Here is a 25,049-nt window from a genome sequence, read left to right as displayed (position 1 = left end):
ATCCTGTTAAGTCTCACACCAGCAGGAAAGTAATTGCATTAGAGTTTGAATAGATGTCAAAACTAACCGCATTCTCAAGCGAGCGTCACTGGAGCGCGAGCCCCGCCTGCAGGGGGATTAGCACGAGCTAAACCTCAGATCCGCGCGCTCTGTCAGGTAACGCCGCAAACACCGTCCACGACTAACCTAAGAGCACAAACTAGGAAAAATAAAGCCGCTGCTTTGGTCTAATTCGGTTTTCGCGATACCAGACGACAGGTCGGCAAGTTTCTACGCTGTGGACTGTCAAGTGGTTTTTGGTTTGCTAAATTTCAGAGTAAATCTGCGCGGTGGGTCGTGTCTTTTGGAGAGGACGATGTTCTTCATATTTGAGAGTGACGGGAGCGCGCGAGTCGGGGAATGATGCTTCAGACTTTGACCAAGTGTTATCAAGTTAATTACCTGATGGACTAAATGAAGAATGCCGCACGTTTGGGAGTTCATTCTGATTCTCAACATTAATGTCATCCTTGTAGAAGGTAAACTGTGTTCACATATGAACTCTCTCTCAGGACGCTTAAGATGTTTAACTGCTGACAGCTCTGTGGTTAATATAGCGGCATTTTCATTATGCTGGCATAATGCAGAAACATCCAAAGATAAACAGCTAGTGAATTGAATGTGTCGTTTGAAAGTGATAGCCTAATTCATCTTGTGCTCATAAAACAATGCTGGAAATTTACTACCTGAAGTGATTGTTTACTGACTGACGAGTTGTATCTGGTTTATGCAAGCTTTTGCTGTTAAACATGGTCTCCCAGCCTAACCAAGATGGTTTCTGTTGGTCTAGCTGGTCTGGCCAATCTGAAAAGTACTCAAAACCATCCCATTTGACCAGGCTGTGAGACTAGATAGGACCAACCAGCTAGTTTAGGCTGGGTTTAGCTCATGTCTGGGTTTAGAGCAGAGTGGTCATCTCAAAAATGAAAAGATTTTAAATGTAACAGTAGGGATACGGAGAAAAAAAATTTATTCCCATAAATTTCATTTCCTGCAAAGCTGTGTTGTTTTCTTGTATTCCTTGCTAAAAAAAAAAAAAAAAAACAGTTTTGAGAAAAGAATAACCAGGGATTAGAAGAATATTGTTTTAAACCAGATTAAGATAGTTTGCAGGTCTTTAGCGTGGTTTTAGATGGCTTTCCAGCCTGGCCAAGCTGGTCTTCATGTGGTCCACAGGCTCTACCAGCCTATTCAGGTAAAAGTGCCCAAACCCTTTTAAAATCAGCCAACAGGTTTAAAACTGGAAGACCAGCAAACCATCTTTGGCTGGTTTCAACTAGTTCTCAGTTCTTTTCATCTTTGGTGATTCTCTTCTCAGATAATCGTTCTCCAATGAGAGCAAACATCTTATAGTGATATTAAACATCACAAGAAAATGCATTTTATTGCTAAGAAAAAAAAAAGAGTATTAAAAAAAAAAATCAATGTAGAAAGGTTGTCAGTGAGTCATAAGCCTCAGAGTAAAGCTCATCTAGAGTCTGTGAGGTTCTTCTGCACTATTGAAGTACCCAGTTTGTTTTGGCAGTCCAGAGTTTGACGTCATCCTTTCTCCGGAGGATGGGCATCTATAAAACACAAACACAAGTTCGATCTTCAAAGAGCTGGGTATGTGCATGAAGGGTTTCTACAGAAAAGCTCGTAATATGTTTGAAAGGATGTTGACGTGTGATCTGAGGTCAGGCTAGTACAACGGGGACGACGGCTGTGTGGAGAGAGAGAGAAAAAAAACTATACCTGGTTAAAAGCATGAGGTTTATTTTCCTCATTCCAGCCAATAATATCAAAGTGATTCATGCGTGTCAAAAACGTGTGGTGTAAAATAATATACAAGCCCTTTTATGTTAAGCTCAGTATCGCACAGGGGAGCCACACACAACAGACAGGATATATTGGTAGTGGGGCTCCATTCAAGTGTCAGTATTTCGCAAATCTCCCGGCATATGAATCTCAGCACCTGCACTTACATCAAATCCTCGGCTCTCGATGCTTCTAGATACTGCAGACTGTAGCCTCAGAAATAGCGGCTTCCTATGATTCACATTAATGAAAGTGCACAAGCTTCTCATATCTCAGATACAGATGTCGATAAATTGGGGTGGAAGCAAATTAGGCTCCAATCCTCTGCCCCGTTCATGACGGGCACATCAAAGCGACCTGGCTAGAGAGTAGAGCTGTGGTGTGGTGTATTAAAGAGCAGCCCTGAGTGCTTGACTTGGCAGTGGATATGATGCAAGCCAGAGGGAGAGAGGTGAGGGGAATAGTGATGTGAGATAACAGAGTGAATTCAGAATGCAGGAGTCTGCTGCCTCTGTGACCTACTTTCCTGCCGACAAGGCCCAGAGCAGAGCATCCAGGATGCATCTGTCGCCATCATGCTTTTTTTGCGTGCAGTTAAGCGGTGCTAGGCAAATATTGACTTTATAAATTTGCATGCTGTTTTCTTTGTCAAATACACGAGTTTTGCCTTAAAAAGACTTTTTAAATGTGCCTTGAAGCAGACAACTTCATCCTCTCATTTGACAGCAGAAACTTCTCTCCGTGGGGAGCTGGGGTCTATTACAGGTGTGACTGTATTTTCAAAGAGCAGTGGGTGAGTGATGTGTGAATCTCTTCTTTTCCCGCAGCACAGCCAGTGTCATCAAAGCTGCACGATGGTTGGTGGGCATACAAAGATGTTGTCCATGGGAGCTTTATACCAGGTAAGCCTTTCAAAAAAGAAAAGAAAACACTGTGAGAGTATGTAGAATGTGTCTAAGACGCGCAAGATATGCGCCGATAGACGCTTTATTCACAGAGGCTTTGTGTGTTGACATGTAGCACATGAAGCTCCAGGGTGCCAGTGAATATTTTATTCTGTTTGATTCACACCTTTAATGTATGTATGCGGTGTGAAGGAGATGATTTAACACAAATCAGGGTGAAAAGTTATTTAGCGGTACTTTGCACATGCTGCATCATAATTTAGAGCTTAAATGGGGAGTTTTGTGGTGCTAACATTTCAACACCACATTAGTTAGCCGGATACGTTTAAGGTCGAGGTTATTTTAAAGGTCAACTTTAAGGCTGAAATATGTATTTTTTTGTGCCGATAGCATCACCAAACAGAATTGTGTGCAGAAATAATGATTGTTTTTAAAACCGGTTTCCCAGTGACAGTAAAACATTTATAATGTTGCAAAAAAAATAAATAAATTGCAAATAAATGTTGTTCTTTTGAATTTTATTATTCCTCAAAAAATCACAGTCACCACAACATATTGAGCAGTACAACTGTTTTCAACGTTGATGATAATAATAAATGTTTCTTGAGCAGCAAATCAGCATATTATATGATTTCTGAAGGTTCATGTGACACTGAAGACTGGATAACGGCTGCTGAAAATTCAGTGTTCAATACAACGTATATGTTGTTTCTGCAAATATACATTTCAGGCGCAGTGAATAGCACATTATTTCTTAAGGTGGGCCTTTAGCCCCGTTGTACCCTATATGTCATGACCAACATTTTTATGGTATAATTTTCTGGTGTCAAAAATGTAGAATTATGCAGAATAGTTTTAAAAACTGTAATCATAATCAAATTAGCTGAAATATTTTTTATATTATATTAATTAACTGAACATGCAAGAGCAGAACACTGTGAATGGTGGATGAATGAATTCTCCCCATATCTTGTTCTGTGGGCGCAGATCCCGTGTGGGCCTGGTTATAGCTTAATCTATTTTTACAGCTTGTGGTCTCAGCTGATTAATGCTTACTATTGCAGTAGAGGTCTGAGACATTTTATGAGTTTTATTCTAAGTAATCCATTATGTAGTCAGTTAGAGTAATGTATGTAGCCAGCAAAGGAGCCCTTTGAAAACTGACAAGGACTGTAATGGTAATTTCCTTTTAGTATGCTTAAAAGCTTTTAATAAAGAAGATATCCATAGGGTACAGAACCATACAATTCTTACTTATTCATGAGGAAGGGTCTTTATATTTAAAAAAAAAAAGTAATGCTTGATCTGCTTACTGTACAAGGACATATAGTGCAGCATCAGTCTGCGTTGTAGGGGATATCAAGTAAGCCCTAAAGCAACTCATAAATATATGTATTGCACATAAATTTACCTCTATATTAAGTGTTCTGCAAGGGAGAAAAACTCTCTGGATTTATTGATTAAATGTCCTTGAGACTTAAAAAGGACTGTGAAAGAAAGAAGATGAGAACGCATTCAATTAGCAAACGTCATCTCTTTCCCAGAGCGTGAGCGACAGTCCTCACTGGAAAACACATTTTTGCTTGTCCAAATGGTTTGAGCACACTAAAGGCTATGGTTTTGTAGTAATCCTTTAAAGGGGTCATCGGATGGCCATTTTACACAAGTTGATATGATTCTTTAGGGTCTTAATGAATAGTTTGGTTAAAATTTCTCAATGGTAGTGTAAAAAACACCCTTTTTACCCTGTCAAAATCAGCTCTGTATTCAGCACGCTGATCTAGTCCATGTTGCTTTAAATCCTAGTGAGCTCTGCTGACTCTGCCCCTCTCTTCCATGGAGTGACGAGCAGACCATAGATATGTGTAGATTCCCTGTTCAACTGCTCCAGATACGTTGGCGCATCAGCCATCTCGCATTCACCATAATAATCAATGACTATTCAAACATATACAAGCGTATAACTTGCTGTTGCAGATGCACACAGTCAATGCGCTCAAAGATTCGCAGATCGTTCCATAAATGGTGGATGGCTTATGTATCATGGCCCAAAGAAACAGTCCATAATGAGGCATCTAGGTATATACAGTGCCCTCCAAAATTTTGGAACAAATTGGAACAGTAAAGACAAAATTGCTCTGTTGGCTGTGGAGTCAATTCATTGCCAAATATGATTAAAAGATGAATATGAGACAAAACTACAGAATGTCACATTTTATTATTGGGTGATTCAACACATAGATCTTTTACCAGCTAAGAAGTTCAGCACTTTTAGAGTTTCATCTGATGTGAGCATAAGTATTGGAACAGTTGCCTCACAGGTCTTTCTAAGTGATCAGCTGTGTCCTGTTGCATTAATTTTTCAGATATTAAAAGCAGGGAATGTGTCGTATCATTTATATCCATTACTTCTGTATTCTGAATCTTGCATTCGATGATGACACACACAAACCAGGATGAAGATGAAGGAGCTGACTTTGAGAGAAAAGCAAGCAATTTGGATGCTAAATGAAAATTGGAAGTCAGTTAGAGCTCTAGCAAAAATAAAGGGCATGGAGAAATCAAGAGTTTGGAAACCACCAATGACACCAGCAACCAACAACGACCTGATCGGCTGAGAAAACAACAGTAGTTGATGACAGACAAATCATAAAAGCTGTGAAAATGAATCCTAAAAGACCTGCCTGTAAAATCACCAACAACTTCCAGAAAGCTGGGGTGATGCTCTGACAATCTACTGTCCTCAGGAGACTTTGACACAGAATTACAGATGCAACACAGCAAGATGCAAACCTCTGACCAGCACCAAAAATAGAAAGGCAAGATTAGAGTTTGCAAAAAAGCACAAAGGTGAGCCAGAAGAGTTTTGGAACTGTGTTTATGGACCGATGAGACAAAGATGGCATGGGCATGCTTGGCTGCCTCTGGAACAGGCCCTCTCAACTTTACTGATGACTTAATGTATGATGACAGTAGCAGAATGAATTTGGAAGGGTACAAAACCATCTTGCCTACCAATATTCAAGAAAATGCCACCAGATTCATTGGGAAGTGCTTCATATTGTGTCAGGACAATGACCCAAAACACCCTGCCAGTTCAGTCAAGGAATTTATAAGGGCAAAGAAATGGAAAGTCTTAGATTGCCCAAGTCAATCTCCAGATTTAAATCCGATTGAACATGAATTTCACCAGCTGGAGAGGAGAGTAAAGGCAGAAACTCCCCAAAACAAGCAACAATTGGAATTGGCTGCATTAAAGGCTGGGAAAAGTATTTCAAAGGATGAGACCAAGAGTCTGGTGATGTCTATGGGTCACAGACTCACTGCTGTGATTGTGCGCAAAGGATCTGCAACTAAATAATAGCTTTTAATCTGTTATATCTGCCTTATGTTCAACTGTCCCAATACTTATGCTCACATCAATGAGTGGGATGAACTCTAAAAGTGCTCTGAAGTACTAAACTTCAGTCACGAAACTGGCTCTTCAGCGGCTCAGATGTCGGGAGTAAATGAGACTGCTTTACTCATTATTACATCCAACAACTAAACACTTCAATCGCTTAATCGGAATCATCTTGTCTTCCCCTGCACCGGAGCTGACAATGGCGGACAGCTCTCAGCTCACTCAGGGCGGGTCTAAGGTAAGATGGTCTTGTCAGTCAACTATCGTGGGAGCAGTCTGTGCAGAACTATGTAATTCTGACAGGACTCTCAGAACAGCCTGATTTGAGAATTTTAAAATTGAGGGGATTTTAAAATAGGGATTTAAAATAAACACTGGGTGGATTTTTATCATTATAGGATGGATGTGTACACACACTTCCAACACACATTTATGTTCAAACAACTTGTAAAGTGAATTTTGCATCCGATGACCCCTTTAAACTTAAATGTTTCCCTGAAGCGCTTGTGATGTGTTCACTTGCTAAAGAATATCAGTTACGGTTATCTTATCTTATTGTAAAATATGAGGCATAGTACATATGAAGTGTGGAATTTCTGCAGCATCAAATGAAACAAAAAAATAGTATGTTTTCTAAACGTGTTTTCTGACCCCTCCCCATGTTTGCCATTGGCCAGGTAAACAGATGACCCCGCCCTCAAACTGACATCATTGGTTTAGTCGCTGTTGCTTTTGTGTTCTTGTAGTTGGATGCTTAAATCAGTGTTTTGAATGCACCACAGTGTTTACACTTTTCAGTTTGGAGAATCAGCTTGACAAATTGGCTTCCTTATAGCTGTCACTGCATATTAAGCTGCAATAGGAGGAAGTATTTAACATTTGAAAAAAAATTACGCACATCAGCTTTAACTCTAAAGTGCTTTTAAGATTGATTCATCATACTTACAGCAGGAATAAAATGTAACTCTCAGTCACATTTTTGATCATGCCAGTCACACAAATTAGCTTTCATATCTTACAATTAAAAGGTTTAAGAGACTAGTTTAAGTTTAGGATGAAGAACCCGTTTTCATTTTATAATTTTGTCTTATAAGTTGAATGTGATGCTCCAAAAAGTCTCATGATTGACATGCATTGGCTATTTTCAGTCATGGACTTCAATTCACTCCAGTGAGAGATTAACTTTTCTTTAATGTGTGCATATTCATGAATTTGGAATGCACTAATTATATGGCAGGAAGTTTCTACATTGTTAATTGCAAGAGAACATCTCTTCTGTTCTCCTGAGGGTTTCGCTGAAGCTGCTACATGACATGTTCTACTTTTGAAATTCATGTTGATAACTCGTCTCGCTAGCACTAAAAACAACACGTTATATTTCGCAAACAAAATCAGAGACAGTGTTTGGGGCCAGCAAGTTTGTTTCTGCATGGATGGATTGAATTAATCAAAAGTTGCAGTAAAAACATTCTATTCATCAAAGAATCCCAAAAAAGATAAATGGTGAGCCTAAGAGTCTTCATTCCAAACCTCAACTATGTAAAGTGTGGAGATTTTTGCTTGCTTTAACATTTAAAAATAAGCCATAATTAAGTGCTGGTCTGATGTTTCGGGTGATTTCATTTATGTGCTACTATTACCGAAACTGAAGAAGCTATTCACCATTATACTGTGATTAAATGTATATGTTCAGCTATCTCCCATCAGCACTTGTGCTTCGGGGGATGAACAATCATTGTGTAAGCAAATCCGAACAAACAAAACAATTCCTAATTCCTCTCTCTTCATCTGGAAAACTGCACTGTTGAATAAATTCTCAGATGCAGAAATGTGTAAAGCCAAGAGAACGTGTAAAATGTAAATATTTGTAGCATTAAAATTAATGTGCTGTCTCCAAATGTAAGACTTTATGCAACTTTCAGTATGATGTAACAGCAGTGTTCGGCCTCGCATTGTACTGTACACTGTTCGGTTGATGTATTTGTCCCCTGTCATACCAAAAAAGCACTTTAAGAGAGTTCTCATTAATGTATTGAACCCAAAGCCAAATCTGGCACAGATCCCTGAGGATGAGGGTGCCATCTGTCTACCACTCATCAATTGCTACAGCAAAATCACTATATCACTCTGGATAGGACAGGCTGGTAGCATCAGAGCTCAAAATGCTCTGCGGACCTAAACAATGGATTCAGAATGAGTTTAGCTAAAAATACAAAGACTCAGCGGGACCTCAAACATAAACAACTCAGGCTGCTGTTGCTTTTTTTATTTTTGGATGCATGGCTTGTTATTTTGTGTGTTTTTTTTTTTTGTCTGTCTTGTTTGCATTCTGATGGTACGGCGAATGGCTTTTATTTCTTTCCTATGCATTCTCCAAATGTCTTGGAGCATGTAAGTTTGGTAAGCTGAGCGGGTGCAAAAATCCGCTAAAAGGGCATTATGCTTTACAGCAGCAACACATGAATGTGTACAGCTATCCACTGAAATTACCACAGCAATATATTTAAAATAGTGAATTGCGCTCACGTAATTGTAGGGGTCTCCAAAGTTGAAAATATTCACAAAACTACATACAGTTGATTTAAAACCAAAAGCATGATATGTTGGTATTGTATTGTTATTGACCAGTATTATATTTTTAAATGATCGGTATACTGGATATATAACAACCAATATTGGCTTAGATTTATATGTTTGTGCCTAGTTTATTTATTTATTTATTATTATATTTATAAATAAATATATCATTAGTCACTTACCCCCTTGTAGCTCAAAACCCGTAAAAGCTTTGTTCATCTTCGGAACACAATTTAAGATATTTTGGATGAAAACCGGGAGGCTTGTGACTGTCCCATTGACTGCCAAGTAAATAACACTGTCAAGGCCCAGAAAAGTATGAGAGACATCGTCAAAATAGTCCATCTGCCATCAGTGGTTCAACTGTAACTTTATGAAGCGAAGAGAATACTTTTTGTACGCAAAGAAAACAAAAATAACGACTTTATGGCAGATGGACTATTTTGACTATGTTTTTTATACTTTTCTGGGCCTTGACAGTGTTAATTCTTTGGCAGTCAATGGGACTGTTATTGTTTTTTTTTTATTTTTATATTGGTCATAATCTTTTCATGTTTTAATAATGGTCATAATCATAATCTTTATTTATCATCTTATAAAAATATATGTACACAAGAATATGCTTCCATATTTAGCCTTTACCTCCGGTGTAGCACAGTGTATGGAATGAAATCAAAATGAAATCTTTAGGAAGTGTCCCACAACAGGACAAAGCAATAATTGATTCAATTCACCTGCTAATTTATTTCTGGACTCATTACTAAAATATTATAGTTTACTATATTGTATCTAATTAAAATAGCTTATTATATATAATTAGTTGTTATATTATTAGTTATTGTTATGTGCAGTTAATAGAAATATGACAGAGTTTGCTATACCACAGTTTGCTATGGGAGAATACTATTGGAATCTCACTGAGATTTTAGCAGAAATACATAGGCAGTTGGCATCCATTATCAGCTTATCAAATCACCCAGGATTTTAATATCGGTGCATCAGAGAGCGTGGAAATCATTAGATTTAAAAAAATGTTTTTGGTGCAAACCCCCCTTTGAAATATGAGTATGTTCATATTTACGGTTTTTGTATTTCTCCTATCCATGATATTACTAGTGTCTGACAACTTCAGGATTTTGATATCTTACATTTTGAATTATAGGCTGAGCTGAGCCTACTTCTAAATAAGCACAAATGTCTTACTCGTTCCTCCCTCAGTTTTATAAGCAGTTGCATATTCTGTCTGTCCTTGACATTAAGAAAGCACTGAGAGAGACATTTTAGAAGTGAAAAAATAAAAACCGACTCGACGTAATGAACTCAGTAGCTGTTAGGATGCCAGACACCTTAGTTAGATCGCGGGCTTGGAAACAATCATTTATTTAGGTCACTGTACAAAGAGATGCTGAAAATAAATACAAATACAGCGTAAATAGCTTTCATGCATTCGAAGGAAAAGAGCTTGTGTTATTCCACAGCTTCCTCGTATAGCATAATCTTTGTATCTAATGTGTTTTCGCTCTTTCTGATTTAATACGGCAACACATCACATAGACCAGTCCGGTTTCACTCCCACAGAGCTGGACATAATGAGAGGAAAATCAGGCCAGGGGATCACTTGCTCATGCTGGATAAATCTGTTTTTAATCTCATTCTATGGGTACAAAAGGTGATACTGTCTTTACATTGAAGCATCCGAGCTCTTGGCGAACTAATGAGAATGACGTGGCTAGTGTGGAGGTCAGGGTCACAATATCATCTGCTTTCGGACTCCGGTCACTCATGCTAGATGTTCCTGTTAAATTGTTCACCCAAAAATCTGTAATTTACTCACCTTCATGTTGCTTCAAACCTGTATGACCGATTCTTCTGTGGAATATATTTTGGGAAATGTCTTTTGTTTGCTTGTTTTTGTCCAAACAATTGAATTCAGTGGTCTCCAATGTTGTTTGTCTTCCAACATTCTACGAAACATTGTGTCTCACAAAATAAAGAAAGTTATACAGGTTTGGAATGACATGAGGGTGAGGGTAAATGATGACAAAAATCTCATTTTTAGCTGAACTATCCCTTTAAACCACAGGTGTTGGGCTCCTCCCTTAATCTGTCATGTTGATTTTAAATAAGATAAATGAAGTTTGAGGTTCAATGCACTAATAAAAGTCATTCCAATCAGCAATAAAGTTGTTTACTGTTCTAGGACTGTGCAACATCTCCGAGAATAAATTAATCATATAAGGTCAAGTATGTCCTTTGGCTGTGTGGCTAATGTGACTAATTCCATCTGTTTCTTTTTTTTTCATGAGTTTGTTTTTGCGAAGCGAATCGCATTAATATGCACTTCTTTCATTTGGATGCACGATAATGACCTCGTTTTCAAAAGAGAACCGGCGCTGCGCCTGGTAATTAAGTGTTAAAATTGATTGCTAGTCAAAAGGTTGTCTCAAAGGATATCAACCACTAGATCCAAACTCAAAAATAACATCACACCATGGATGGGGTTTACAGAGGAAATTTGGGATGAGCAATTTGAGATAATCCCAAGCATATCCAAGCATATTACAAAACGGCAAATGCAACAGTCTACGGCTGAAAATTCAAGCTAATGCTCTGAACTTCACTTTTTATGTTTATATTTTGCTAGTGCCATCTTTCTGGGGACTAGTTAACACTGCCTGGAACCTGTGCGCGATTGGGAAGAGACAGTCGCCAGTCAACATCGAAACCAGTCGAATGATTTTTGACCCCTTCCTCAATCCACTACGGCTCAATGCAGGGCAACGTAAGGTAAGTACTGGAAAGGATAAAGCTCTTTCTTAAAATATCACAGAATATGATTGACTGTTGCATCATAATCCTTTTTATAATTTCTGTTTTAGGTCATAAAATAGCTATTTTTCACATTATTCGTACTGGTAGAAGATGGACAGTCACACGTTGTTCACTTTAGACCACTGTCCCATAATTCACTAGGATTTTGACAAGATTGGGTCACACAGCGTAACGCCAGCTTAACGGTCCATTTGTCAAATCTAATCACATTCTGTATTTACTTCTGTGGCCGTTGTTTAAACAGCTTGTTTGGTTTGTTGAGTCTTAATTCATTGGATAACTTTCTTATACACCTCTGTTGGCCAATGAAGCGGCTCCTCAATTATTTTTGCCAAGCACAACAGTGAAGCTTTCCAAATTTGAAGACGGCTAATGCTCCACGACTGTTAGTTTGTTACAACGGTGCTGTAATGAGATTGCTAATTCTCTCCGGCGTGCAAAATTGCTTGCCATTTACTTTCAATAAGGTGCACCTGCAGTCAGTCAGCAGATTAGTGTGACTAAACTCATTTGCCAAAAACAAATCCAGTGTTTGTTTATCGATGGTTGGGGTACATCAGATATTGCTCTGACCTCTGAAGGAATTCGGGGGTTGTTGCCATACAGATCTTGAGCACTAAGGGGGATTTATTCCACAGAGCGAGAGGGAAAGGAAGGAGTTAATTCCTCATTTAACATCCTGTTTTATGATTAATGCTGCTGTGCATCTGCTGGGGGAGATTAGGCAGGCTCACCATCTGTGCTGACAGGGGCTGTCAGTGAAGAATTCTCCAGTGAAGCTCCAAGAGGTTGTGGTTATGGATGATATAGCGTAGTTCATCTTCGCTCAATAATACAGAAGTACCCTAGACTTAGTCTGGAGCCAGAAATAAAAGTGTACTGCTGTTTTCCTCTGGAGGTTTTTCTGCTCTTATTTTCAGGAGACCCAATTACATTTATGTATGCATTTCTCCTTTGAGCTTGTTATGACTCTGCACTCTTAGGTGGGGAGTTGCATGTTATTCCTAGAGAAAATTCCATTGGAGACCTAAATGTTCTCCATGAATTCAAGTCCGTTTGATTGGTTGATTGGTTGTCCGTTTGATTGGTTGCCTTTTCCATTGCTTACCGGAGGGCTGTTTAATAATGGAATTTATACATGGAAAATCAAGGCTGTAATGGAAAAGTGTATGGTCTCTTTTAGATGGACTAGCTATATATGTGACCTGCAAGCATTCATTTATTCATTCTTAAGTTACTGAATTGAAATATCGGATTTACTCGTTCTTGCTCATATCTCTTGAGTTCAGGGAATGTGAGGTATAGGTTAAAATATGAAATAAAGTGACATTGTGAATTGCAACTGTGAGATACAGTGTTGTTATTGTACTAAAGTATTAAAGAAAGTTTTTGTACACCGAAGTAAAGCTGAAATAAAATATAAATGTTCAAATTAGAAATGTTTCCTTTCCAACTGAAACAAAGTAAATTTGAGTTGAAGTGTTAAAAATTACTAAAACTAAAACTGACATAACTACAAATTAAAGCTAAATAGAAATATAAAAATAACAAAAATTATGAAAATGACTAAATCAAATTATAAATGCAAAAATTAAAAACTGGTCATATATAAAAGCCCATTTAAAATATTTTGTACATATTTATAAAATTTGAAATAAGTAATACAAAAATAACACTGGTGAGATATAAAATTGCAGTTATAAGAGATAACATTGAAATAAAAAACATCAGCCACAAATGTCAAATATTAAGTCACACTCTCAGAAACAAATGGCAAAAATTGTGCCTTTAAGGGGTATAACAGCTTGTCACTGGGTCAGTACCCTCAAAGAGACACCTTTCTACTTGCTTTACCCCTAAAGGGTGCATAACAATACCGTAAGAGAACATATTACTACTTTGAAGGTACTGCCCCACTGACAAGCTGTTGTACCCCTAAAGGTACAATTTTTGCACTTTTTCAAATTTTTCTGACAGTGTGTGAAATAAAATCACAGTCATGAGGAAAAAGGTTGACATCACATTTTCCTTTCTTTGAGTTGGAAATAGGCTTCCATAGTCTTTTGAGTTTTGGTGGACAGTTGTGATTAATGCTGTGAATAATGGGTGTCACCCCTTGTACTGTAGTTCAGCCCAAGTTGCCATTTTATTCTGAATTATTTCAGGGCTACAGTTCAAAGTGATCGTAATTACCTCTTGCTAAGAATTTATCCAGATGAGACGTCAGGCTAAATGTATTGCTCATTCTCATGTTCCTGAGGGATCAGCAGTTCTTAAACTGTCTCCAGATCACAAATGAGCCAACTATATTCAACTAATTTGAAATCTCCCATTAGAATACATTCTTGAATGCTCTCACAGCTGTTTACAAAGATGTTCTGATTGCTGGGATGCCTTAACAAGACACATTTTGGTCTCAATTAGAAATCCTAAGCAGCAACGTTATCACAAAGTAAAGACAAAGCATTCCAGGTGTTGTTTTCCATTTATAGGTTTTCGTTTTTCAGCTTCGATGCATTCGCTTCATAACTCCTACCTCTGCAGTTGCACCTGACAACCAGGTTTACCTGGAAAAACCTCAGTCCGTCAGAATCAAACAGTCTGTTTATTACATTCGTGCCTGTTTTTCCAGGAATTTCCTGTGTGAGAGGCACAATGTCCAACAGCGGGTATAATGCCTTTTAGCCTATCCATATGAAAACTTCATATGGATAGGATAATAAATGTACTCACTTTAAACATGGAATCACTTAATATGACTTTATCATGAAAGGTCAGAAATGAGAATCGCAGAAAATATCTGATCTGTAAGCTAATTTGGTGCAAGGTTTGAAACTTTTTTCTTTTCTTTTGAAACATACTCCAATAATCTGTTTTCTTTACAGCTTGTTTACAGTGTAGGTTTGTTTTTCAGGTCAGTGGAACGATGTATAACACGGGCCGACATGTGTCCCTGCGCCCAGACAAGTCACACCTGGTGAACATCTCTGGCGGGCCGCTGAGCTACAGCTACAGGCTGGAAGAGATCCGGCTTCATTTTGGCGCCGAGGACAGTCGGGGCTCCGAGCACCTGCTCAACGGCCAGGCCTTCCCTGGAGAGGTGAGGCAACATAAAGCCTGGAAATGCATCACTTCTGTGGGATTCAGTTAAACCTGTCTTCCTTCAAAGGCCTGGATGGGGCGACAAACCCTTGAAGTGCTGGCACTGAAGTTAATGAAATAAGCAAAATTCTGAAGTTAATCCCTTTTATCGCATCAGTTTTGCACCAGAAATAAAAAATCTACTTTCCTGAGACCATTTTCCTTGGGCTACATGAAACAGAGTTAGACAAAGACCACACTGAGATCTTATTTGAGGAGATCAGAGAGAAATATTCCAGTGCCAAGTCAACTGTTGCAACTTTCACTGATAAATTCACGATTTCCCACAAAATGTGTGCATTGTACAGTGTCACTGAGTTTGCATTAATAAAGTCTTTTTATTCAGGATTAAAGGCCAAAGTCAGGATTATGGAAATTCTTATCTTAAGACGTGATTGTGCTTTAAGAAGGGACTAAATAAAACTGTAAACCAATGGGTCATCTTCCAGATTGCACAGTCGGATATAAATTGGTCTTGTGCTGGAATTTTTATAGTGAGGAAAAACCCCATTCATCACACAGGTGCTTTTGTGGAGCCTAGTTTTTGACTCTCTTTGATTGTCTGAATCTATTCCACTATTAACACTTATATTAAAAATGCAATGCACGCATACAGTCACGCATACACGCAGACTTGAATATATTACTTATATGATGAGCATGTCATTTCTTTTCAAAAAATTGTTTTTGTAGTGACAGTCAAAAATGTAAGGGCAACTATCCTGGTCATATAATGAATAAGAATGAAATTGTTGAACAGAAATTGTATTATTATTATTGTTATTTTATAAACAAATTTGAGGTCATTAAGATTTTTTATTCAACAAAGATGCATTAAATTGAGTGCTGTCAAATGATTAATCGCGATTAATTGCATCCAAAATAAAAGTTTTTGTTTACATAATATATGTGTGTGTACTGTGTATATTTATTATGAATATATAAATACACACAAATGCATGTATATATTTAAGAAAATTTTTACGTTTATATATTAAATATATTTATATATTAAATAAATTATATGAATATAAATATATACATGTAAATATTTTCAAAATATATGATGTGTGTGTGTATTTATAGGCAAGGCAAGTTTATTTATATAGCACATTTCATACACAGTGGTAATTCAAAGTGCTTTACATAAAAGGAAGTGAAATAGTCATTTAAAAAAAATCATAATCACAACAATAAAAAAGGAATAAAAAAAAAAATAATAATAATCACAACAATAAAAACAAGGAAATTATATAAAAAAAATTTAAAATTCATTTAAAACAGTTAAGAGTAATGATTATACATAAAATACAGTGCAATTAGTTTGGACGTAGCACAGTGCTCATTCAATAAATGCACAGCTAAACAGATTAGTTTTGAGTCTGGATTTAAATGTGGCTAATGTTTTAGCACATCTGATCTCTTCTGGAAGCTGGTTCCAACTACGGGCGGCATAATAGCTAAAAACGGACTCCCCTTGTTTTGTGTGAACCCTTGGTATTTCTAACTGACTCGATCGTAATGATCTGGGTCTGTTTTGTTTATATATTTATATATAGATAATAAATATACACAATATTATGTAAACAAAAACTTTTATTTTGGATATGATTCATTGCGATTAATCGTTTGACAGCACTAATTAAATTTATCAAAATTGACTGCAAAATCAGCGCCAATAGCCTTGTGGGCAGTGCGTCGACATACATGGCGCTACAGGCATCCCGAGTTTGAATCCTGACGTGAGGACCTTTCCCAATCCCGCCCCTATCCCTCTCCCAGTTTGCTTCCTGTCAGTTATGATCTGTCCTATCGTGGTAAAGGCGAAAAATTCAATCGTTAAAAAAAGTGACAGTAAAGACAATTATTATGATAAAGGTTATAATGTTCCACAAAACTTTTACGCAGCCAAAAGCCTTGGAGAGCATAAAGCCCTGTTCACATCAAGAACGATAACTATAAAGATAACAATACTGCCGTGCAAAGGCAAAAGACCGTAACTTCGATTTTGGTCGAAAATTAGTTATTGATATTTTTGGGACATTCAAGACATCCTTTATCATGTGAATAAGTATCTTGAGTCAATTTCGTTGTTTTTCCAAGAAAATAATGGGTGGTCTCAACCGTAACTTCAAAAAGCCCAGGGGAAACCAAGGCAGAACACTGTATAACACCAGTTACAGCTCTTTCACTTTGTTTGGAACGCTCAAATTGAGTTACGCCTTTGTTTAACTGCACGTCAAAATGAAGTTACGGTTACGGCTTGGAGTTATACAGTGTTCTGCCTTTTTTTTTTTTTTTTTACTGTATGCCGCATTTAAATTACGGTGTAGACAAACGAATTAGATTGATCGCGATCTACCAAACAGCTCCATATAACATAGCACTGTAAAGACTAGATGCCTTGGCAGCAATACATAATCGTGAATAACCTTTAAAGATTTTTTTTTTACTTTTTGTAATGCATATTATTCACCAGGCTGTCACTTCTAGTTGGACGTATGTGGCCTCGAATGCCGTAGCATGTAGCATGTAGCATGATCAATTATAAAATCAGTAGCCTACTAACAGTTCGCAATTAAATCCATATCCTACCTTTTCTTGTAACCCGATAAAATCAATAGCCCATGATCAGTTGATTTTATACAGGTGTTACTGTAACGATTTTGTAAATGGTGATCAGCAAACAAATATTGATAATGTGGAAGTTACTGCCTTTTGCCTTGGTGTGGCTTCTCACTTTTTGCAGTAACTTCAAAATAGGGGTAAAAATCAAGTTTGAGCTCACACTTTTTTAATGTAGATCACTTTCATTACTAAAACATCTAATTGCCAAATTTCCAGTGTCCTACCTATAATTAATTTGGCTGGACAAATAAAAAAACTTTAAAGTAATTTTTCTCAAATTGGAAGTGATTCCAACGATATCGTTTCTCTGTGCCTTTATCGTTATAGTTGTGGTGTGGACTATGCTATTCTTTAAAGGTGGCCTCAAATGCTTTGAAACACGCAGCGTTATTCGTTATTCTATGTGTTGACGTCATTTTAACTGATACAGGAAGACAGGGCGGCCCCAACCTTTTTTAATATAGCCAATAACATTTGTTTATATCACAGCTTGGGCTAAAGCCGTTCAGAGCCGTTGAGCTCCGTAAAGCCGCATTTGACAGCATTCTGTGTAGAATTCAAATAGGAATATATTCAATAACAATGATACTAACACCCAAAAAAATTCAATTTTAATTTCATGGAACCTTTAATATTGAGAACAATTTTTAGAATATATCTTTATCATTTTCTTTATAGTTATTGTGCTGGGTGTGAACGTGCCTTTAGAGACTTCTTTAAAAGTGTAAAAAAGTGTGTGTTTATACCAGGTTTTTTTTTTTTTTTTTATAAATTTAAACGATTTAATCTACTGTTTATTTTCTTTGTTGTTGAGACTCCCTCATACTGAAACAGTAAACAATTCTTAATGTACTATAAGATCCAGCTTTCAAACTGTCAAGACCACCAGTCTGTGCCAGAAATATCAAGTCATTTTAATGAGTTTACACTTTACCTTATTGTAGAGCAAAGATGTCTGGCCCTCTCTGATCCTCACCTCTGATTTCACTGAAGTCAGCAGCTTCACTTCATTTTCCTAATCCAAATGAGGTTATATGGGTAGCAGCTTTCCAACAACTTAATTTTGAAGCTGACAAGCAAGCTCATTATAACTGATGACTGAAGCATATTTTCTAATGAGTTCCAATGCAATTTTGAGCCACTGAAAATTAAGCAGCAGCTTTCCTGGCTTCCGTCTCTCTGCTTTCATTGAGCTGCGCTATAAGAACGATAAAGCAGGATGGAGGAGCATAAAGGAGCTTCGTAATGTTCCCATTAAGAATTCATTAACAATTTATACACAACACACAGCAAAATATTTATACGGATTAATGTACCGACCCTCATTACAGTGTCGCGTGAGATTACAAGCTGACATAATGGAGTTATATGCAGTCATAGACATATAATGTATGGGCATGTTTTATGCATTACGGCGTTTTTTGTAAAGTATAGCACAGCCAGATATACAATCACAATGTTTTGGCCCCTATTCACAGCAGGTGTTTGTTATCCAGGGTTTTTTTTTGTTGTTGTTTTTTTTACTGGAAGTCACACTTCTTTTTTTCTTTTCACAGGTGCAGCTCATCCATTATAATCAGGATTTGTATTTAAATTACAGTGATGCCGTCCGGAGTCCTAATGGAATAGCAGTTGTTTCTATCTTCATGAAGGTTAGTAGTCTCAGCTGCTTCAAATTTATACAATGGAGAGGTGATAATTCATTAATTAGCCTTATACTGCATTAATCTTTAGCAACGATTATATAGACTTAAGAGATCAGAAGTTCATGTCCAGTCAGATATGAATGTGCACGAATTAACAGTTAATTAAAAATGCTGGGTAAAATACTAACAAACCCAGTGATTGGGTTGTTTTGACCCTGCAGTTGGATTAATGTCCAGAAGGTAGGGCTGGGCGATTTGGCCTAAAACCAAAATCTCGATTAATTGAACATTTTAACTCGATTACGATTAATGAACGATTATTTTATTTATTTTTAATTTTTTTGCCCTCATAGTTCACTGACAAGTTTTGTACAGTAAATATGCTCACATATTACAAGTGAGAGATTTTTGAATGAAGGGTGCATTACTTGATTTTAAAATAATTGAAGGAAACACACACTATCTACTATCTATGATTATTTATTGAACATCAATGTTAAACAACTGAAATTAAAGCACGCATTGCCTAAAACGAACAGTCACTTTGTTCTTATAAAAAAAGTAAAAATAAATAACTTGCACTTTTGGAAACAAAATAAATTATTTTCAATGTTTTTCTTATTAAAAGTAGAAAATAAGCAGTATCTCTTCTAAATAAAATAACTCTTGTTCATATTCAGTAACGTGATTGTGCTCCAAGTGTTGAAACAAATTGGTGGTGTTACCTTTGGACGTTTTTCTACAGTGTCTACATCTGACTTAATTTTGTTCGATGTCATCCTTACTGAAGCCAAAATGTGTCCAAATGACAGAGACTGCGTTTTTCTTTGGTACAAGCTGCTCTTGTTGCTCAGTGATTAAGCTCTTCATGCTCGACATGTTGGCGGAATAACGTAATGTAAGGGAGCGGGGTCACGTGACTCCACACGCGGTAGTGTTTTAAAGGGAAAGTAATCTAAAAATAATCAACCTGGAATTTTTTTTATTGATTATAGGTTCTGAATGTCGATTTCGATTACTTTTCGATTAATCGCCCAGCCCTACCAGAAGGTTGGGTTAAACATTTAACCCAACTGTTGGTTGAAAACAACCCAATCGCTGGGGTTGTCCATATTTTACCCAGCGGTGGGTTGTATTTAACCCAGCATTTTTTTTTTTAGAGTGAAATCGTTTTTTTAAGCATTATAAAATATATTAAAGGTGCCATAGAATGCATTGATACAGTATTTTAAATTGTTCTCAAAAAATCTCCAGAAACGATTTTACATGTCCATTTACAATCGTAGGATTTCTCCCTAGAATGAAACGGTGTTATTGGCTTATTTGGCAGGGTCATGAATAATAATGAGCTCTGCTCTGATTGGCTGTTTCATAGTGCAGCTCATTTCAGTAACTCACAGCAAGAAGGAAACACAGGGAGGAAAATATATATTTAAATACTTTCTCTCAATACTTTCTATTAATATGCGAGGCATTGAAACTGTTTTTGAACGATTGGTCGATCGCGTTGTAGTTTCACTTTCAAGATACGCGAGAGCCTGAACTCTGTTTATACTATGGAGCGACAGTACTTGCCACACAAGATCAGATGCTTGTCGGTGGTGCTCAGGGTCTGTAAATCATTCGCCATCATCCTCATCTCTCTTTACTCTGTTTATGTGGTAAGTGAACCCTTATGTACTGCAGTGTAACAGGCTACAGCTAGCAAGGAGCTAACCATGTCCCTTTAGTGGCTCGCGTTAATTTAGTAGAACGCGTTATTTGCTTTCCGTGCCTTTCTGAATAAAGACACCAACTCATCCCTGCACTTCACATCCCCTGCACAGCCTGGAACATAACATTTATTTCCATGGTCTGCCATTTTCGCTGTTGTCCGCGTTTGTTTATTTACAATACCTGCAGAACTTGTGATGGTTTGGCTCGTGGCTGGCCTAGAACAAGGGCGGGTTTATGCAAATGTTAAGGGCGTAGTGATCCCGACTGTTGCGTGACAGTCGGTGTTATGTTCTGATTCGCCTGTTTTTCAGTGGTCTTTTTTTATTCATGAGATTTACATAAGGAGGAGGAAACTATGGTGTTTGAGGCTCATGGTATGTCATTTCCATGTACAGAACTGTTACTATTCAACTATGCCAAGGTAAAGACAGTTTTTCATTCTATGGCACCTTTAATGTTCTTCATTTTACATCTTACAAACTGTAAATAAATACTTGAAACTTTTGACTTAATACTTGATTATTTTTTACTCAATTTTTGCTCAGTTCTGAAAATCTAGATACTTCAATAACGAGTAATACAAAAAAAATAATAAGACTGCAGCATTCTGCATCAGTTGTTTCATATCATCTACATTCATTATGCATCAATGCTGCTTATGTTTCTTGAAGGAAACAAACAATTCCTTTTTAAGCAATTCCACATAACAATTAAATTATTTATATGAATCTAAATGATTTAAAACAAAGTTTACTTGATGACAAATAAGAGTCATATTTTTGATGGGTGCAAAATGAATAAAATGCATTTCTGAGAGAATTCTGTTGGGCAAAAATGTGCATTCCAGACTAGAAAAATAAATAAATAATAATAATACTGACAGCCAGGATGCAATATAACCACAAAAAGATTTTTGATTTATTCAAAGTTATATCTTCATTCTTAATCATCAATATTGCAATATCTCATGTGTGTGCATTGTGTGCTTGCAAGGTGCTGTGTAAAAAAGAAATATTTGTAGATGTGGGAAAAAAAAGACCTAAGATGTACGTACTTTTCCTATGTTAACTCTTAAAAATAAAAGAAATATTATTTAAGTTTAAATAAAAAAAAGCTCTATGAAATATATTTAATTTCTTGCATAAATTGTTCAATATTATATTTTCTATGAGACATGTACAGGTAATGAAGATTTGAAAGTGCTTGATGTCTTGAACTGTTTGGCTTCACACACATGATTGCAAATAACAGTGTAAATAAAACTGGCAAATGGTCAATCCATATTAATTATTCATGCCCCAGTGCATGCTGGGAAAGGCGAGAATGGGATTGAATTTACCACTAATCCATTTTTTTCAAAACAGGCCTATTTGAACTAAAAATAAAATGCAATATTCAGAGCTGCTCTGGAATTACTTGTGTTCCTGAGAGTTCCAGGACATTTAATATACTTTATAAGGTATGTAAATTACTATATTAAAATAATGGCAGATTTTAGATTTCAAGAGGTCTTAAATGACAATTTGGTAAATGACTTAATTTTTGGTCTTGATTTTTGTTGATTAACCACTAAAGTGAGATAATGGTGGTGAATCCTTGGCATTTAACCTCATCACACAGCATGATGGATCGCAGCAGGAGTCGCCTCTCTGACTCTGTGAATTGTGACTACTGTGTAAATTGGGGCAGAACTGCCACAGTTCAGATGAAGGTGTTGCCATATTGCAGCCTCCCCGTTCACTTTCATCCCAGATCGCAGTGATCGTGTTGACGGGGAACCTCCAGCATTCTGCTGCTAATGAAGGCACATGGATGAAAGCCATTCATCTTCAGTACATGGAAAAAACACGTCCAGATGCCCCTAGAATAAATTCTACTAGACTATTATTGATTATACTTGTGATATGGTGAAGTCGTAATGAAATATCGCAGCAGTAAGTTAACGGTCATGTCATTTGTGATTAATGCCTTGAACAAAACCATGTTTTATGAAACTCTGCTTTTTCATCAGAAAAGCTGCAGATGTCAGGCTTTAAGTAATGTTTTCTTTGAAATTTGACTCTTCAGATTTCAGAGCCTACAAATGTATTTCTAAACCGCATGCTGAACAGAGAGACCATTATGAGGATTACATATAAACGTAAGTGTCTGCAAAATACCCACGTCTTTCTTAATGTCAGTGGCCTTGGGAGCTCTTTCCACAGTCTGAGTGTGAAATATTGCTTCTGCAAAGGCCTTCATAACTCGTAATGAAAAAAGATTAGAAAAACAAACTTGGCTTTGTATTACCACCTGGTGGTCTTGGATAAGAAGTGATATTTTATTTCTCTCAGCATTGCCATCAGAACATAAATAAATTAATAATAATAATATCCTGTATTGTACTGTAGGAATGTCGATCAAAGCTGTTGAATACTTTATTGTAAGTGTGTGTGATTCACCTCATCCCACTGACTGTTTCATATCTTTTCAGATGATGCATACTTACTGATGGGGCTCGATATTGAGGAGCTGTATCCTGAAACCTCCCGTTTTATCACATATGAAGGATCAATAACTATTCCACCGTGCCTTGAGACAGCAACCTGGATATTAATGAATAAGCCAATTTACATCTCACAGATAGAGGTGAAATGCTGAAAACTCTTTAAAATATTAAAATAGTTTTCCCAAAAATGATTACAATTTAAAAGTTACAACTTTAAACTGTTTTCTTTTTTTCTTATATTTTAAAATGTATTCCTGTGATAGCAAAGCTGAATTTTCAGCATCATTACTCCATTCTTCAGTGTCACATGATCCCTCAGAAATCATGAGGTTTTTTTTCATCATTCTTAGAGATATTTCAAAAGAAGAGCGTATATTTGAAATATAAATATTTAGTAACATTATAAATGTTTTTACTGTCACTTTTGAGCAATTTAAAGCATCTTTTCTGAAGAAAAGCTGAAAAAAAATGTGATTTAATATTTTCAAAAATCGTATATTATATTATATTTTCAGATGCAGTCCCTTCGTCTCCTCAGCCAAAACCAGCCCTCTCACATCTTCCTCAGTATGGGTGACAACATGCGGCCGACGCAGCCACTGCACCAGCGCTGCATTCGCACCAACATCAACTTCAGTCAGAGACGGGACTGTCCTAACAACCGTGTGCTGAGGCCCCAATACAGAGGTCTGTGTCACACTTCCCATCAATAACATACGCAAGCTTTGTGTCACGAATGCACTGCTGCATGCATGCTGCACGCAATAAAGCTGAGCGCTCTAATTAGACACTTACGATTATTGCTCTTGAAACAGATGGAAATGACACATTTGTCTTTATGAAAAAGTGTTGTGCTTCACAAAGAAAGTTATCTGACAGCACATTCTCTACTTCTATTTTCAGTGAATGAATGGCTTCTGAAATAACAGCTTGACGTGGATTAGTTACTACAACAATCTGGGAACAACTGAAGAATATGGCCAACAGACAGGAAAATGGGATACAATACAATTGAAGTTGAAGAAAACGGATTTAATAGAGGACTCTTCAATAAAAAAAAATATATATAATTACTTTTATACATGTTTATATGTTTCTAACAACATATATCAAAGACATTGAAAGCAGTTGCTTAGACTATTCAATCTGGTTCTCAGTGACACTGGGTCTTGAAGTACTGTCTGCTCTCGTTCTTTGCATCTGAACAGCAGGTGCAATCAAGACTTGTTGCAGAGAATGGAAAACTACCTTTGCTCTATGCACAGGGATTTAAACTTTACTTTGACACAAGGCAAACGAAAGGATTTCAAGCCTATATCTTGGACTATTCGGAGCATGTTGCCTTCTTTACGTAAGTGTTTACAGTTCTAAATGAATTGAGTGATATCTGCCCAATAAATCTTTGAAGTGGTCATGGTGAATGTTTCTCTTTACTTTTTTAATTGTGTTTTTGAATCGTGGGTATCACGTAGACATGGGTATCAAGTTGAAGCCAGTGGATTGTCAATACAATTAATGAATAATTCAGTCTGTTGAATAATATTATAAAACTGTTGATATGGTGCTCAAGCTTTCAGTTGGATTATATGATGGATTGATGATATGAATATTTATAGGATGGTGAATGTGTAAAAGAATGTGTTGCAGAAAACACAAATCTGGTCAGATTTAGCATCAAAAACTGCTATATTTTGTTGGATTTAACGAAATAATAAGCATTTAAATAAATAGTGCATTTTTTTTCAAATGTCTCAGTTCTTATGGTTATCATTCAATGTAATCTTTTACATCTAAATGTATCATAAATACGAATATATAATTTAAAATATAAACTTATGCATCATGCTAGATTTAAATATTTATACTAAAAAAATTTA

The 25,049-nt window shown here is 36.7% G+C and overlaps 1 protein-coding gene across 1 annotated transcript; it reads left to right on the top strand.

The window, feature by feature from the left end:
* The first annotated feature begins 68 nt into the window (after positions 1 to 68).
* Positions 69 to 24,916, top strand: LOC306867628 (carbonic anhydrase-related protein 10-like). Its single transcript, XM_079413402.1, has 9 exons — positions 69 to 518; positions 2,664 to 2,738; positions 11,366 to 11,508; positions 14,468 to 14,653; positions 18,879 to 18,974; positions 22,752 to 22,824; positions 23,158 to 23,312; positions 23,688 to 23,859; positions 24,076 to 24,916. Exons 1-9 carry the CDS (start codon positions 461 to 463, stop codon positions 24,096 to 24,098), a joined length of 981 nt encoding a protein of 326 aa, XP_079269528.1. The 5' UTR covers positions 69 to 460; the 3' UTR covers positions 24,099 to 24,916.
* Positions 24,917 to 25,049: the final 133 nt, after the last annotated feature.

This window comes from Barbus barbus, assembly GCF_936440315.1.
Source record: "Barbus barbus genome assembly, chromosome: 4".
In the NCBI taxonomy this organism is placed as follows: Eukaryota; Metazoa; Chordata; class Actinopteri; order Cypriniformes; family Cyprinidae; genus Barbus; species Barbus barbus.
This window is presented reverse-complemented; position numbering and strand designations above follow the sequence as displayed.

Excerpts from the sequence above, each read along its gene's own strand:
- LOC306867628 (XM_079413402.1), top strand. The coding sequence starts at position 461 with ATGCCGCACGTTTGGGAGTTCATTCTGATTCTCAACATTAATGTCATC. Across the intron at positions 23,313-23,687 it reads TTTACATCTCACAGATAGAG|ATGCAGTCCCTTCGTCTCCT; the intron begins GTGAAATGCTGA and ends TTATATTTTCAG. Across the intron at positions 23,860-24,075 it reads GCTGAGGCCCCAATACAGAG|TGAATGAATGGCTTCTGAAA; the intron begins GTCTGTGTCACA and ends TTCTATTTTCAG.